Raw genomic sequence first — 16,917 nt, 5'->3', positions numbered from 1 at the left:
TCCTTTCATCTTCTTCCATCTTCAGATTCTCATATCTCACCCAGTAACCATCAATTTTTGCAATTTTAATAGTAGGGTCACCTTCATTCAGAGTCTCCAATTTGTCCAATATAGCCTTTGTAGTTGCTTTGTCAGTTAGTCCCATTATTTTTTGATCAAAGAGTGCACACAAAAGTGCTTCTCTAGCTCTACAATCATTCTCAAGCTCCTTATCCAGGCCTATCGGTCGAGGATTGCCAGATGTCGGATTATAAGGTGTAACCCCAGTTTCTGTGATTTCCCAAATCTCCTTTCCAAGACATCTTAGATGAGTTTCCATTTGAATCTTCTATACCCTGTAATTTGTTCCATCAAGCCTAGGAATTTCTCTCCGGAAAACAGTTGCAGATGTGCATGATGAACTTGAATTGTTAGATGCCATAGGATCTTCCTCAAGCGGTTAAGCTTCTGCAGAGAGGACCAAGCTCTAATACCAATTGTTAGACAGTTCAAATAACCAGAAAACAACTGCGAGGGGGGGGGGGGGGGCGCGGGGGTGTGAATTAGTTGTCAACAGATTACCACAACCTTAAGCAATTAAAACTTTAATACCAGAATGCATAAACCAAATACAAAAATAGTAGAACCAATTTAGCTCAAGCAATACTCAAAGAATAAATAACATCCACAAGACACCAAGATTTGTACGTGGAAAACCCGGTAAAGGAAAAAGTATGGTGGGAAGCCTACCCATAGTCAGATAATACTTTTGCAATAAGTACGTGATTATAATTGAGGAGCCCACACTTGCAGGAAGGCCAACAACCTAGAGCACACTGCTCATCACAAAATGAGTCTCACTAACTACATAAAAATCCAGACAACAATCTTGAAGAATGAATGAACTGCAATGATATCATCTCCTATGCCTAAGTACAGTTCCAATTAAGGTCAATACCAGAGGACTAAATCCTCTAACATAAACCCAACTCAATCTTCAATGATCGACCAAATCCTTTGCTTGAATGACTATTACATTATTCATACATTACATATCCATATCCCATACCATGACCATGAACTACAATGAGATCATATATATACAAACCCTCGACCATAAACAATTAAGTCGACCACTAGACAATAAACCAATTAAATAATTACAAAACATATCGGCCTTAGACTAAAAAACCAATATCCAACACATAAGAAATCCTGGAAACACATCAAGAGGTCCAGTCCACACGTTACATTAAGCGGGTCCATAACCTAGATCAACTGGGACCCAATATAGGTCCACATGCTAAAGCAATGATCCCAATCCGCCAAGTCTTGAACATGATCACCATCAGCATCCTGAAACTCCACCAAAAGCTACACCAACGCCATTTATGCATATTTATAAAGATCTTCAACAAAATCTCTATCGGTGAAACCCTCACCGGAACCACAAGCCAAGCTTCCAAGCAAACAGTATAGCATCCGATCACCAGACCAAAACCAACTGATTGAATATGAACACGAGTAAGCCAATTCCATAACTAAATCAAATCAGAGCATACCAGATCATTATGGATCCAATCCAACCAGAAACCAAACAACCTACCAGGACCAGAAGGGTGCCAGCAAAGCATCCAAAACAACTGGTGTTGACATCAATGATAAAACATCAATGCAACACATAATCGATTCCACCAAATTGCCAACAGAGAGGGTTATTTGGTTTTTGTAGTTATTACAAAATATTTGTCAAAGGTTTTTCTCATCTTGTTGCCCCTTTGACTGATTCAAATAATAAAGGAACCTTTTATTGGACATGAGAAGCACCTAAAACATTTGACAAGTTCAAAGAGGTAATGAACTCATGCCCAATGCTTGTGATTCTTGATTGCTCCCTACCTTTTGTTGTTGAATGTGATTAATATAGAGAAGGTATAGCTTAGGTTGTACTAACTCAAAAGGAACATCCAATAGCTCATGAGAGTAAAAAATGAGCCAACTTAAGAGAGGATACTCCATTTATGACAAAGACATGTTAGCAATCATGCAACCTCTTGATAAGTTTAGGCAATATTTGGTATGTGGAAAGTTTGTGGTTGAAAAAAATCATAGTAGTCTTGAGTTCTTCTTGAACCAAAGAGATTTGAATGAACACCAACAAAGATGGGTGAGTAAATTGCAAGATTATGATTTTGAGATCGAATATGTGAAAGGGAAGCAAAATGTAGTTGTTAACACTCTTTATAGGAAGTGTACTCTATGTTCTCTATCTTTTATTTTTGTTGATTGGAAAGTCTCCATAATTTTGGAATATACTAACTCTTTTGCCTCTAATATATTAGATGAGTTAGTGGAGGATGACAAGTACATAGTTATTGATGGGTTGATCTAGTACAAGAACAAAGTATTTTTGGTACTAGGATCCAAAGTTAAGTTTAAGATATTAAGAGCTTTTTACGATACACCCTTGGCTGGTCATCAAGGGTATTTCAAAACATATAGGCAGATTCGAGAGAGATTTTATTGGAAAGGGATGCAGGAGGATGTCCTCAAACATATCTGAGAGTATATGGCTTACCAACAAAATAAGAGTATACATACATACATACATATATGTATGTGTGCACACACAGACACACACACATGTATGTATAGATAGATAGATATGTATATGCACGCGCGCACACACACACACACACACACATGTATATATATAGACACATACATGCATGTATCTATATATACATACATATATACATATATATATACATATACACACATACACAAATACATACATGTATGTATGTATTTATGTATACACACATACATATACATACACACTCACACATACAAACATAAATATGCATGTGTATATATGTGTGTGTGTGTGCGTGTACAAGGTCATGTATATGTATATGTATGCATATGCGTGTATGTATATGTATATGTATATATACACACATATGCATGTACATATACATATACATATACACACACACACACATATATGTATATACATATACATATGCATATGCATATGCATATGTATATGTATATGTATGTATATACATATACATATACACACATACATACATACATACATACGTACATACATATATACATATGTATGTATGCATGTATATATATATATATATATATACACACACACACACACACACACATACATATACAGACACATACACATACACATACACATACATACACATACACATATACATATACATATACATATACATATACATATACACGTACATATACATATACATGACCTTTTACACACACACACACACACACATTTATGTTTGTATGTGTGAGTGTGTATGTATATGTATGTACATACATACATACATACATACATACATACATACATACATATATACATATATGTATATATACATATATATGTATACATATACATATACACACATATACACGTGTGTATATATATATGTATACATATACATATACACACATATACATGTGTGTGTATACATGTGCGTGTGTGTATATATATATATATACATACATAAATACATATACATATATAAAGACACACACATACATAATGTGTATGTATATGTATATACATGTACATATACACATATACGCATATACACATATACACATACACATACATGTACATACACATACACATACACATATACACATACACATACACATACACATGCAGATACACATACACATACACATATGCATACGCATACGCATACGCATACACATACACATACACATACACATACATGCATGTGTATATACATATATATATACACACAAAGTTATTTCTGATGTTTATAATGAATTTATAAAATCATGGCACATTCTTATATCTCTATTTTGCTGATTATAAATCTTTGAATATATTTATATGTATAACTATGTATATTTTATCTTGTTGTAGTTTACCTCAGACTTTATCACACATGTTGCATGGAATTATATTATGTATAATGTCATGAATTCAATTTAATTGGATTTCTCTTGATCATTTGTATAAGTAAAATAAGCATGCACACACACGCGCAAACACACACACACATTCCTATATATACATAAGAAGGGCGTTTGTATTATTCTTTACATGACTAAACTCTTCGTTGCCTTGAGTTGTAAAAATGTCAAAGTAATTAGTTATAAACATGAAATTTAGATAGAATATGCATTTTTGTCAAATATTGCATGTAGAAACTAAAATGCATCAAGCGTTGTGAAGTTATCATTCTTGCATGAAAATAATTTTGCATTTACATTAATGTTGCATGAATTCACAGTAGAAAGCTGGTATGCATAAAGTATCATGTTGTTTATCATTTTGCATGAAAGAATAAGAGTTATTTTCATGATTTGGCACATACACATTATGTTTTAAGGAAGGAAAGTAGTTTTTTCTTTCTATGTGTGTGTTTTGGGTTTACCTTTTGGGTCAGGTGCTGAATATGAGCTAATAGAGGGAAGTAGATATGCTTTTCCATATATACCTACCATTTTCCAGTTTAAATTCATTGGCCAACATTATGTGTACCATTGGAACGGATGAATGTTATTTTATTATTTTATTTTCATTGTCATATCTTGATAGTAGGGCATTACATGTTCATATATGAAATGAATGCAGATATATCAAGTTGCACTAGATTCCAACATGCATGTCGTTTCTAGGTTGCTAGGCTTCTCATGCAGGGTTGGGTATTTTTGAGTAGGAAGAATTTCGTGAAGTGTAAGCTTTGTGATTGGTTGGAAAAGTGCCTGAACCATGTTCTCATCTCTCAGTTTGCGAATGACCATTGGGTTAGTGGTGGCTGGAGACTGCATTGATTAGGTTACTTGTATTTTTATATCGTTACTTGTATATTGTAATGGCTAGATTGACATGAGAGCCCAAGTCACTTTCTTATATATCATATTTCATGTACTTTATATATTGGATTAGACATTTTTACATGTGAGATGTAATATGTCATTCTCTCTCTCTCACAGACACACATTGTTGATATTTCATTTCATACCCATATTTACATGAAATTGAGTTAATTATTTGATATTGTGATATAGTTTTGGGTTATGTCCCTTACACAATTTCCAATTCTTGTAATCACTCTCCCTTAGAGGAAATCATCATAGTCTTGGAGGGGATTTAATCGATAGCAATTAGTTGCAAAGAAAGCCGATTCACCATCCCCAAGATCAACTTCTCGGCTTTTTCCAGAACTATCTCCAATTTTGTAAAGGTGGTCCCCTGGCCAATATTCTAGTGGAAGGTTATAAATTTGGATCCACAATGGACCATTTGATGGCTCCATGGCCTATGGTTTGAAATTTGGTTCCCATCTCTAAACATAGATATAGGCCCCATCAATTTTCCAAGTGCCATTGCTCAAACTGTTTTCCCTACTATCTTTCGTTACAAAATCTACAACAAAAAACATTTCAAAAAAAAATCTCTTACATTGTTAATTTTGTTTTATAAATTAATAATATTTTTAGTCTTTAATTTATACAAATTATAAATATGAGAACAAAATGCCTAACAAAATGCCTATCCTATTTCAAACAAAGATTAGGGTTTACAGGTGCAAGTGAATCTTATCAGGTTAGCATAGATTTAGCCTAGGAAAAGGATATTTCCGTCTAAAAAAGCGATGACAAGCGAACTCGGTCCAACATAAGTCTCATTTTTATAGAGACAAGATTAGGGTTTAAGGGCAAATGATCAATCTGTATTGTAACGGTTTTGCGTAGTGTTGAGAGCTTCAGCAAGACTGAGAGAACAAATTCAGCCATAGTTATTTTAGCAGTTAGACTGTGCAAATCCATTTTCCAAATGGTGAATTTACTAGTTTTTTCCTTTTCTTTTTTTTTGTTATTTCTTTTTGATTTTTCTTTTGTTCGCTGTGTATAAGTCAATATGATCCTTTTTCGTTTTTATGGTTTTAACTTCCATTCCGTCTGTTTGCTTATGTTCCGTAGAAAGTTTCATACTCCACTCGAGAATGTATTAAATACCAGATTTTTCTTGGTTTAAGGTTTATTTTTAAATATAGTTGATATGGTGGGCTGCTCATTTAGTTAGGTATTACAGGGTTTTGTATAATGTGACTGAGTTTGGTTTAATTATGTGCAGGCTGAAGCCGTGAACCCAAAAGCATATCCTTTGGCTGATAATCAGCTTACTATAACTATTTTGGACTTGGTGCAACAGGCTTGCAACTATAAGCAGCTTAAAAAGGGCGCTAATGAAGGTAAGCACCACTCGGTTCAATAAATAGGGTACTATGTTTTACGATTTTGTTTTCTGGCGCTGACAGGAACTATGAATATCTAGAATAGTATCTTTTCTTATTGTTTTTTTTCGGTATTAATGAGAATCCCGAGTAAATAGAATAACATGTATTGTTATTCTGTTTTCTGGCGTTAATAGGAAACGCTTTTGGTAGGTTCAGCTGTGGTCTCCTTTTCTCTTAGACTTCATGCTTTTTAAGGAATTACTGCTGAGAAATAAAAAAAGGAATTTGTATTGCCACGAAGTCTTAGGAAATTGCATGCCACACGTTTCCGGCAATGAATGTATTCATTTTTTTTCTTCAAAGTTCAAAAGTTGTTTCATGTACTACATGGAGGCAATATTAGATTGAAATCATTGTATTTATTTGGATTTATAAACAATGATCAAATTTCAAAGTTCAAAGTTCAAAAGTTGTTTCATTGTATTTATAAACAATGATCAAATTTACAGCCCGAATTGTCATTCAAAGCTTTCTCGCTAGCCAGGAAAATGAGTATGTTTTTTAATTTCCCATTGGGATCCAGAGTGACTAACCACAGTTAATCTGAAATTTTTAATACTCATACCCTATTGAAGGAATGCATGTAAGAACAGTTTTCATCTTATTTTTTTGGATGCTTATGACTATGATTTTCAGAAATGATTAATGGTCCTTTTTATTGCTATTGTTTTTTCATTATTTTTTGGAAGGAAAGAGGTACACCTACAAAGATATATCTCAATCATCTTACATGAAATTTGCAAAAGACATTCATAAACCTGCCATTCGTATCACTGATAATGATATTGGAAAAACCATTGTACGACCTACTCGAGCATCAATTTGCTTCTTGAATGGAATTATGAATTTATCTTACAAATTTTTGAAAATCCATCCCCAATAAATTATAATTCCTTCTGATATCTGGCTTTAGGGAAGTCATCATTAAAGTCCAATTATATGTTTCGATGGAACATTTAAAAGAATGTAGATGCCTTCCTAGCAAGTGGAACAAAGTGCACATGTAGTAATGAATCTGATTATACTTTTTTTGCCGAGATCAAGACAGCATGAGTTGGCCTGTTGGTGAAGGTATCTGTACTGTACTCCATAATGAAAGTCACAAGATCAAATCTGAAGGGGGAGGGTTGTACATTTTGTTATAAAAACATAAAGGCAAATAGAAAAAAATATCTTGTGTAGTGCTTGCTTAATGGGGGCATATCATACACCAAATTGGTGTGGTGCTTGGCAGTGACCTAAATAAATCCTTTTGAACTTTTTACGGATGGATACCTTTTCAGTCTTTTAAATTGCCCTGTCCCGTCTTTCGGGTCCATCAAATCGTGTGTTCTCCTTAATAACAGGATGTGTTTGCATTCTCATGGATGTACAATTTGTTAATGTTATTATGGTAACGTATCTTTGAGCCAACAAGCTTATTTGACACATTCTCTACTTAAATACTCTCTCCTGATCCTCAATCTGAATGTAATTTGCTCATAACTCTGATTACAACTCCTCAAAGCTACTTCGACTGAGTCCTGCCTAAACATAAGTAGGGTTCAATTTACCAAATTATCAGTGATTGGTTTAGGATTATAACTGTTCTGGATGTGGGTTGGTTTAGGATTATAGCTGTTCTGGATGTGCTGCCAGCTGTTGAAGAATATTTAACATATCTGGGTGCACTTATGGCAACTGATCTGATTATATAGAGGATGTACAACTGTTCTGAATATTCTGACACAGGCCCTAAACTATTTTTTGCAGATTTTTTAATAAAATCCAGTACATTTGAAGGTTATTCATGTCTTTATAATAACTTTTGTTGATCCTCTTGGAAAATGCCTCATCAATAGAGAGGCTTTCTGTTCTCCAAAAGTGATTGTTTTACAAGGTGAGGGTTCATTCCTTTTTGCTTGTGGATCTTGCAACCCTTGGATCTAAGCCTCCATAATCCCCCTTTTGCCTCATTGCATCTCGGAATTTCTTATTTAATACAAGGGCTGCATCAACTTCCTTAAGTTCATTGAGCATTAGTTATTTTATACTTGAGACCTTGGAAGTGCATGTTCTTGTTCTCAAGCACATTCCAGCAAGCTAGGACCATATAATATCAAGTATTTTGCATTTATTGTAGGGAGCATATATTCATGTTGGAAGGAAACATTATTTGCTCAGTTACCAGGTTCCTCTAAAAGCCCCCGAGTACATTTTTGGTCCAGGCCTTGGCTGGTTCTCCACTAGGCTTTGCCTAGGGTCTCTCCCGGTAACCCTACAAGGAACCCGGGATGCTTGAGAGGGAACTTGTGTAATGTTCCCTTTTTGTGAATGAACTAGTTTCTGCCCTAAATCGCAATTTCCAAGTAAAACAAGAAATGGAATAGGGTTAATTATATTATTTACCTGATTGAGACCCTGCAAACAGAGTAGAAACCATTTGCAACATAATTCATAAAATAGATTGTCTTAATTAGGAACATCAAGAGCATAGATCTTTCCTACTATGTTGGAGACATTAATTTAATCATAAGATATCTTTAATCTATTTGGAGAAATTCAACCATAGGGAAGCTAGAATAAGATGACTTGATAGGGTGCCCCAGATCCTCTACCCTAGGCACAAGAGTGGATATACCATCCCTCTTGGCGACATGTGGCCCTTTACATTCATATGAGGTGGTGTGCCTAGTGAGGTGTCCTATAACCATTCCCCTTCATCATGATATTCTTTTCCACTTCCTATGATTGGATTCCTTAGCATAGTGATCCACCATGATAGAGGGTTGGGGTGCATTTACAATAGGTTGTCCTGGAAGTCCTTCTCTTTTAAGCCCAAGGGCAGTATTCCTTGTACCCCCTTGGCCTCAAGGGACGATGGTCACCACCATGAGGTGGCATACTTAGAAGAGGATCCCAACGCTGTTTCCACTCCTTGTAAGCCCTTAAAATCCCTATCATGGCTGATTATGACATTTGAGTAAAACATATAAAGAATCCTACATTATGGCATGCATTCTCTCTCTCTCTCTCTAGATATCATAAACAAATATCATATTTCTAAACTGTATGCACATTAATCAGCAGTGAGCAGTCATAAATAAGATTCATTATGCTACGTCTATCATGAGAAATTCATACCAGAATCACAGTTATATGATCGAACTGTTATATGCCTTAGTTTATTATTAATATATGATCTTATATTATTGACGCCTCCTCTTGGACATTGGGATGATCTCTTATACCTCTCCTACGTTGGAGAGTCATGCTCTTTCCCCTGGTTGTGTTGGTTGTGAAGATACACCTCCTTATTTGACTGTTTTTCTTTTCATATTCCACTTTTGCTAAGAGATGCCTTGTTTGATCACATCTGACCGTTTTTAGTCTTAATTATCTAATCAATAGTTTGTGAAGAGGATCGCCACACCATAGAAGAGGAAGGACCAATCCTTTAAGGCTGATGCCATTTAATAATTAACAAACCTGACTACATGATATAGGCGATCAAAGCACATTGTTCAATCTTAAGAAATTGTGAAGTTTTACTTTGCAAGACAATTTTATATTTAGATTCGCTGATAATGGGATGTCATATCAGGGGCATGACAACTTGGGTGAACCAAGGCCGAACCCAGACAATTCCAAGGCTGACCAAACAGAAAAACAGAAAAGTGTCCCACAGGGAACCCATGGTGTTTGGAGGGAAATGTAGGTCGAACCCAGGCAAACCCAAGGGCTGACCAAAAAAGAGGGAAAAATTTATTTTTTAGAAACTCTTTTTATAAGTAAAAAAATGCTTTGTATATAATTTTGCCTTTTAATTGATAAAATTGTGAAATGGTGTGTGTCATTAAGGTTTGTGTGGTTTCAAAGGCCTTAGTTTGGGCTTCGTGGTGGGGGCTTTAACCCTCCCTCAGCCTGCCCTGAATCGTGATAGGGAACGTGCCACCATTCCTTTGAAAAATACAACCACCCTCATCCAATAATTTAAGATTGTGTGGGTCTTTCTATATTAAGCTGCAATTTATGTACTTATAATTAATTAGGCTGCAATTTTGAAGTTAAATTTGTAGTTATAATTAATTATGCAACTCTTTAAGACAAATGTTAGAACGGGACATTACAATATTCTAGTTAAACTGCAAATAAATAAGAGACAAAACATAGACTAGTTAAACTGCAAATAAATAAGTATAGACTATAGGAAATAGTTTGTTTAATTTCTTGTTAATAGTGTGGTACACAACGAATCCATTTTTATAAATTCCTTAAGTTTTGGTTTTCATAGTTTGCCACAAGCGACTGATTCAGTTTCCTCTGAGTGGATTTTTTTATTGGTTTCATTTTGAATAAAGATATTTAAATAAAAAACTATAAGAAGTGTGCGCATTTTTTTATCGTTTTCTACAGAGGACATTTGATGCTTGCATCTACTTCTTCAATAAACAATGCACTTTTTTTAACCCTTTCCCCTTTATTTTTATCAGTCATGGTGGGGAAATCCTCTTTGGAACATTTTTTTTCAGTTTTCCACTGAAGCGTCCTCAATTTTCCTCATAAATTTTATGCTTATGTTTTGGCTTTATATTTGTAATATCCTGAATGGAATGTTTATTGATTATCAATTTATCTGACCAATTTTAATTGACTCAACAATTTTAAGGGTGAACTCCAAAATGAATGAATACTATAATTTGCTATATAATTATCAATTCTCCAACGAGTCTGCATAAGTCCTTAAGGGCTTTCCAGAATCATGTAGTCTCAGAAAAAACCTTAATTGGCATAATCTATAGAATTATTGTTTTTGAATTGCTTGTCATACAGAGTAATGTGATTTGAAATAATATTTTAATAAGCTGCTCAAGGAGGTGTCTTCAATGCATCAGAATTGTTTGGACTGTTAATTGGCACTAAATACCCCCAAAATCATTGCGTGTCTGTCACATTATAGCTGTAAGTACAATTTTTGCCACGGAAAATATCTGTCACTTTTCTTTAAAATCTGCTGCATAATATTTGCAATTATTCGCTTGACTCAGCCACTGATTTATGCTGCTGTAAATATGTTGCCCCTTTGATAGCAGACCAATTTAAAATTGGTGCTATAACAGCTATCTCCAATATCAAATAATCTCAAACAATGTGAACCTCTTCAACCGTGACAAAGAATATGGATTGCTGAGAGCCAATTGTGAATTGTAGATTTGAAAGGATATTTCTTTAATTAATAACTGAAAATTAATCGAATCTGCACAATGGTTATTTCATGGTGATTTTTGTGTTAAATCACTCCAAGGAACTGTGGTTTTTTGTCCTCGAGTTCTAAAGCTCGAGTGTTTTCGTCTTCCGGTTAATTGAACCAAAGTCCAATACTCCAACAGGGAGTAGAAATCAGAAAATAGAATGGTTGATCAAATATGCCTTATTCTCCTTGCTTGGCCTTTCTTAAATAGAGTTTCCTTCTAAAAGGCATAGTTCCTCAAATTTCCTTCATGATCCTTGATTGATATTTGAGAGGAATTGTTTAAATTAAATTTTAATTATTAGAGACCTTATTTTATATCTCAACTTTACTCGAGGCGCTATGTATTATGATTTCATTTTATAATATCACTTAAGTGGTCCCTTTTGTGACGTTAAGACCCTCTTAATTTAATATTATAATCCTATTTACCTTGTGCAAAATTCCCATCTCATTGGGAAATGCATGATAGGCGATTGATTTTAACTTGGCTTAATTTTGGAGAAGGGACATTACAAATTCCCAAGGCCCATGGGGAAATGCATGATGGGTGATAGGTTTTAACTTGGATTAATTTCAAAGAGGAGATGTCAGAAAATTCCTTTACAGAATGGGGTTGTTTGCAAATGGCCATGGCTCCCAATGGTTTTGAGAACTGTGTCTTAAGAATATCTGAATATGGCAGTGTCTTTGCCAAAGCCCCAAAAGTTGTTTCTATTCTCAAACTTCTCATTAGAGTTTGTTTTTTGCTCCCTGTTTTATAGATCTTCCTCTGACCACCGGAGCAGGAATCTTTCATTTCCACTATATCTCCTTATCAAATAATTCAGTGGAAGCTTTCTAAAGGGACATATCCATGTCTTCCCAGTCTAACATGAAAAACCAATGTCAAGGTTGCCATCAATATTATCTAGCAGTAGCATCTTTTTGTGCCATTTTTAGACTGATTAATAGTGATCGTTGGCCTTGCCATGGCACCGAGAGTTGACATTTCTAGGTATTACAATTGAAAATGCGAAGGCGAAATCTAGTATGGACTTAAAAGATTATATCTAAATCAAGTACAAATTAGCTATTGTTAGATTCAATTGCATGGTTGTGTCATGTAGAAGTACATACCCTAGAAGAAAATGAAGCCATTGAAGAAGAAAAACTGTCATGAAGTATTGAAACAATTTGTTTGCTCTCATCTCTTAGCATTTTAGGTAACAATCCTATTAAATAGGAGGAATTACTTTGAATTGCTTGAAAGACCTGACAGCATAAGGAAAGGTTATCAAGGATTTATTCTAGACAGATAATGTGAATAAATCCAATGAAGGCTCAAGAAATGCATACATGGAATAAGTGAAAAAGCTTGATGACCTGAATAAAAATAATGAACATTGTTAAATGCTTATGTTGAGGATTTATAGGCTGTCATGTTTTCAGGGATTGAACTATGGTCCTAGAAGCTTACATAGGTAGGAAAGACGGATTAATACATTCAAACAAATTCTGGGTAGGTTTTAATACAAGTAAATTTAAAAAGTTTTCAGCAATTGATAAAGTTATTCAAGATTAACAACTACGAGTCAAATATGGGCCCCACTGATGCTTTAAAAATTAGCCTAGTAAAACTACATTGAAGGCCCATTTTCAAAACCTTCTAAAATTGGTTTTTTAAAAGCTCTTTCAAACTCTACTTATATGTGAATATTTTTGTGTAATTTGAATATTTTTGAATGAAATTTTACTGAAGTTTATTTTAGGAGTGTTGTGTCCCTAACACAACTAAGCAGATTAGGGTTTTTTTTTCCATGCTTCTAAATTGTTTTCTTTCATACTTCAGCTACCAAGACTCTGAACAGAGGAATTGCGGAGTTCGTTGTTATGGCAGCTGATACTGAGCCTCTTGAGATCCTTCTCCATTTGCCATTGTTGGCTGAGGATAAGGTGTTTTAACTGTTAAGATAAGAATTATTTTAGTATATTTTATGGTTTAGTTATTTGAATTCTATAGTTGGTTATGGAGATAGCCATCTGAAATTTTGGTCATTTTGAACTTCACTCAGTTGGAAACTGGTTTTTGACTGGAAGTATTTTCTGCTTGCTATGTGTTCTGTGTATCTTGCAGAACGTGCCATATGTGTTTGTACCATCAAAACAGGCATTAGGTCGGGCATGCGGTGTCACTCGTCCTGTCATTGCTTGTTCTGTGACAACTAATGAGGGAAGTCAACTAAAATCACAAATTCAACAGCTTAAGGTAAGTCTGAATTTTTTAGATAGTAAATCTGAATGATTAAGGTGCCCCAATGATGTTATAACATATAAATATTACGGTGGAAAATTTTGAGAAAACATTGACAGCCAATAATATCATTTTTTCAAACTTTTACTGTCGATGGTGTTTTTTGTGGAAGTTTTAGTTTCGTTGTTCTAACAAATTTCCCTCCTTATGTAGGATGCCATCGAGAAGCTTCTTATTTAATGCAGTTTTATATTCTCAACAAGATCAATAGTAGTTCGCTTGCTTCAATTCTATTTGCCCATCTAGTTAGCACTGATGACATGGTCCGAAGGGCAAGGATTGTCTGATGCCAATGTGACTTGCCCATTGAGAATGTTAGTCGTGGCCGTGGAGGTTTTACTATGATCGAGGAGATTTGTAGTAACAATTTTTGATTGTAACTGGAATTTTGTAATATTATTGCACAGTTGCAGTAACTTTATTTTGCTCGCTACATATGCTTGCTAATAAATCTTGCTAATAAATCTTAAAGAATACGATGGTTATGGATTATTGGATCTTTTTACTAGCTGGTTATTGAAAGTTGCTCCTAATTTTATTCATTGGAAATCTGTTTCTTAAAGAGCCATAATGTTTAGACGTTTGCTTGTCTATTCTAGTAGCTTGGAAATAAGGGTGTTGCTAATTTGAATTTAAGAAAACTCTTTGACTGGATCTGTACACCATGAAGTAAGTTTTGTAGTCAAGCCTTAACCTAATTTATGCTTTTAAATGTTAATAATGGTGTGATTATATTCCTAGGAAACGTCTACATGTCCTGTTATTATTTCCATTTGAGGACCACAAGAGCAATTGGAACACGCTCTGTGATTATTTTTACTAAAACTGACTTGGATCTTAGGAATCATGACAGTTTTTCTCATTGATTGAAGTGAATGAAGGGACCACAAAAGCAATTGGAACACGCTCTGATTATTTTTACTAAAACTGACTTGGATCTTAGGAATCATGACAGTTTTTCTCATGATGTTGAGGCATGACCACTAAAGCACTTGGGAGGATTGTGCACCTTCCTCCAAATGGGTTGGAGTATTTTATTTCTTGATTTTTGTACTTCACCTTTAAACTCATAAAACACACAATGGGGCAATAGTCCTGACAGGACCTGGACCAGCATCACTTTTTAGGTTTAATGCTAATAGGTACCACTACATCTGTATGATGGTTTTTTGCAAAGAATGCCAATTTCTTGAATAAGATATGCCATGTTGATAGTAGACATGAATTTTCAAAAATGTTGGAGAAAACAGTTGCAAGTGACCGTTTGCATTGAGTAAAGAGACCTTGCGGTTGAGAACCGATCCCATAGATGAGATAAGACATGCGTAAATTGGTAATTTTTTCTAAAAGCGACTTTATTGTTGAGAATTGATTCCCTTTGAGGTACGACATGCCTAAATTAGTACCTATTTTTAAATATAGTGCCCAAAAATTTTGTAGGAGCTATATAATGCAGCTTGTAGTCGATAGTAGTAAATGAGCCAAATATAAGATGACACGTAGGGATATGTAATAGGAGGATACTTTTATTAGCATTTGGTTTATTCATTTAGTGTATTCAAAATATACCAAGATAAATTGTTTCGAAATGAAAATGTTAACTTTAATCATATAATAATTTTATTGATTTGCCTTTTTTAGAAGATTATTTGGAGTTGTCATTTAGTGTCAGAGGCTGCCACTTTTATGTCAAGAAGAGTAGTCATTGTTGTTAAGTTAGACCAAAAGGGAGGTTAAAAGAATCCGAGGTCATCGCGTTAAGGATTTACGGGTGATAAAATTGTGTTACTGTAATGGTATTTTTGAGATGGCAGTGGTAACATTATTGCTATCCCACAGTCTAGTCCTTTGGGATGACAATGGTAATACTGGACACATTAAATTAAATGCGGGTACAACTCTTTATCAAGCTATGCAACTAAAATTTGAACGATAGGTTATTGTGCAGGACAACAATTCAAATTAGAAGCGTTGAAAGTTAAATGGCTGAAGTTAAAACTTCCTGCAAGATGTTAACGAGGCAAATTATGTTGATGACTATCATTAGAAGCAACAAATCAAAACATTGGTTGGATGAATCTGTTATGAAGATTAAGGTAGTTTAACAGTTGGCCACGTGTATGATGATTAGGGGCTACAATGTAAAAACATGGTTAAATGAATCATTGATGGTTAGAGGACCATGTGATCAATCATAAATTCTCAGCAAGGAGCCAGAAGAATTGATTGGTTAGTGTTGGTTAGTGTCTGGAAGACCCAGTTGCTGAAAATGAGAGGAAGAATTACTGTAGACACATAAATCTGTCTACTAAAATAAATATTTATTTGATACACTAATATTCTTCTATTAGTTAAATTCACATTTAATTAATTCATTCAATCCCCATTCTGCTATTTTAATTAAATAAATTACATAAATTTATTTAAATTAAAAATTCCTATCTATAACTCGGTTATTAAATAAATTTAATTTATTTAATTCCCCTCATTCTTCTCATTTAAATAAATCTAAATTTATTTTAAAAATCCCCCCAACCCCCCCCCCCCCCCCCCCAATTTGCAAAATCTTACAATTTTAGTTGAAATAAATGAATTTTATTTTAATTAAAATTCTATTTTCTCTCACCCACTAAACCTACTTGCATCTTAAACCCCTTCTAGATTCTTCTAATCTATTCCAAATTAGCCTAATCCCCCTCCCTAATTATTGTCACATTCTTAAGCAAAGAGAAGTCACTTTTGAAAGGCTCCAAAGTTTTTGAAATACATTAAAGACTTTTTATCCTTCATCAAGGTAACCCCTAAAGTCTTCCAAACCATTTATGGCTCTTACATAACCATTTATGGTTAACTCAACTTGTCCACATGGTTAGAGGCTTTCCCTCCAACTCAACTCTCGTTTAACTCATGGTTCTCTTCAAGCATTCATTGCTTTGACAATTGCCCTTGGATAAAAACTTTATCCTCTAATTCTAGCCTAACCAAACCCTCCTAGGGTAACCCTCATGTCATCTCAAGCATTTAATGCTTCTTCTTTTTCTCAACCTGTCATCATGAGATTGGGTTGAAAGCTATCACATGGATCATAAAAC

At 34.4% G+C, this 16,917-nt stretch overlaps 1 protein-coding gene across 1 annotated transcript; it reads left to right on the top strand.

Annotated features, from left to right (window-relative positions):
- Positions 1–5,557: 5,557 nt before the first annotated feature.
- Positions 5,558–14,317, top strand: LOC131042316 (uncharacterized). Its single transcript, XM_057975667.1, has 5 exons — positions 5,558–5,842; positions 6,140–6,257; positions 13,364–13,467; positions 13,649–13,780; positions 13,979–14,317. The coding sequence occupies exons 1-5, from the start codon at positions 5,840–5,842 to the stop codon at positions 14,003–14,005; spliced, it is 384 nt and encodes a 127-aa protein (XP_057831650.1). The 5' UTR covers positions 5,558–5,839; the 3' UTR covers positions 14,006–14,317.
- Positions 14,318–16,917: the final 2,600 nt, after the last annotated feature.

Source organism: Cryptomeria japonica, chromosome 3 (assembly GCF_030272615.1).
Source record: "Cryptomeria japonica chromosome 3, Sugi_1.0, whole genome shotgun sequence".
NCBI lineage: Eukaryota > Viridiplantae > Streptophyta > Pinopsida > Cupressales > Cupressaceae > Cryptomeria > Cryptomeria japonica.
The sequence above is the reverse complement of the archived record's forward strand: the minus strand, read 5'-3'. Positions and strand labels throughout refer to the sequence as shown.

Coding starts and splice junctions, on each gene's coding strand:
- LOC131042316 (XM_057975667.1), top strand. Junction 13,468..13,648: donor CATTGTTGGCTGAGGATAAG/GTGTTTTAACTG, acceptor TGTATCTTGCAG/AACGTGCCATATGTGTTTGT. Junction 13,781..13,978: donor CACAAATTCAACAGCTTAAG/GTAAGTCTGAAT, acceptor CTCCTTATGTAG/GATGCCATCGAGAAGCTTCT.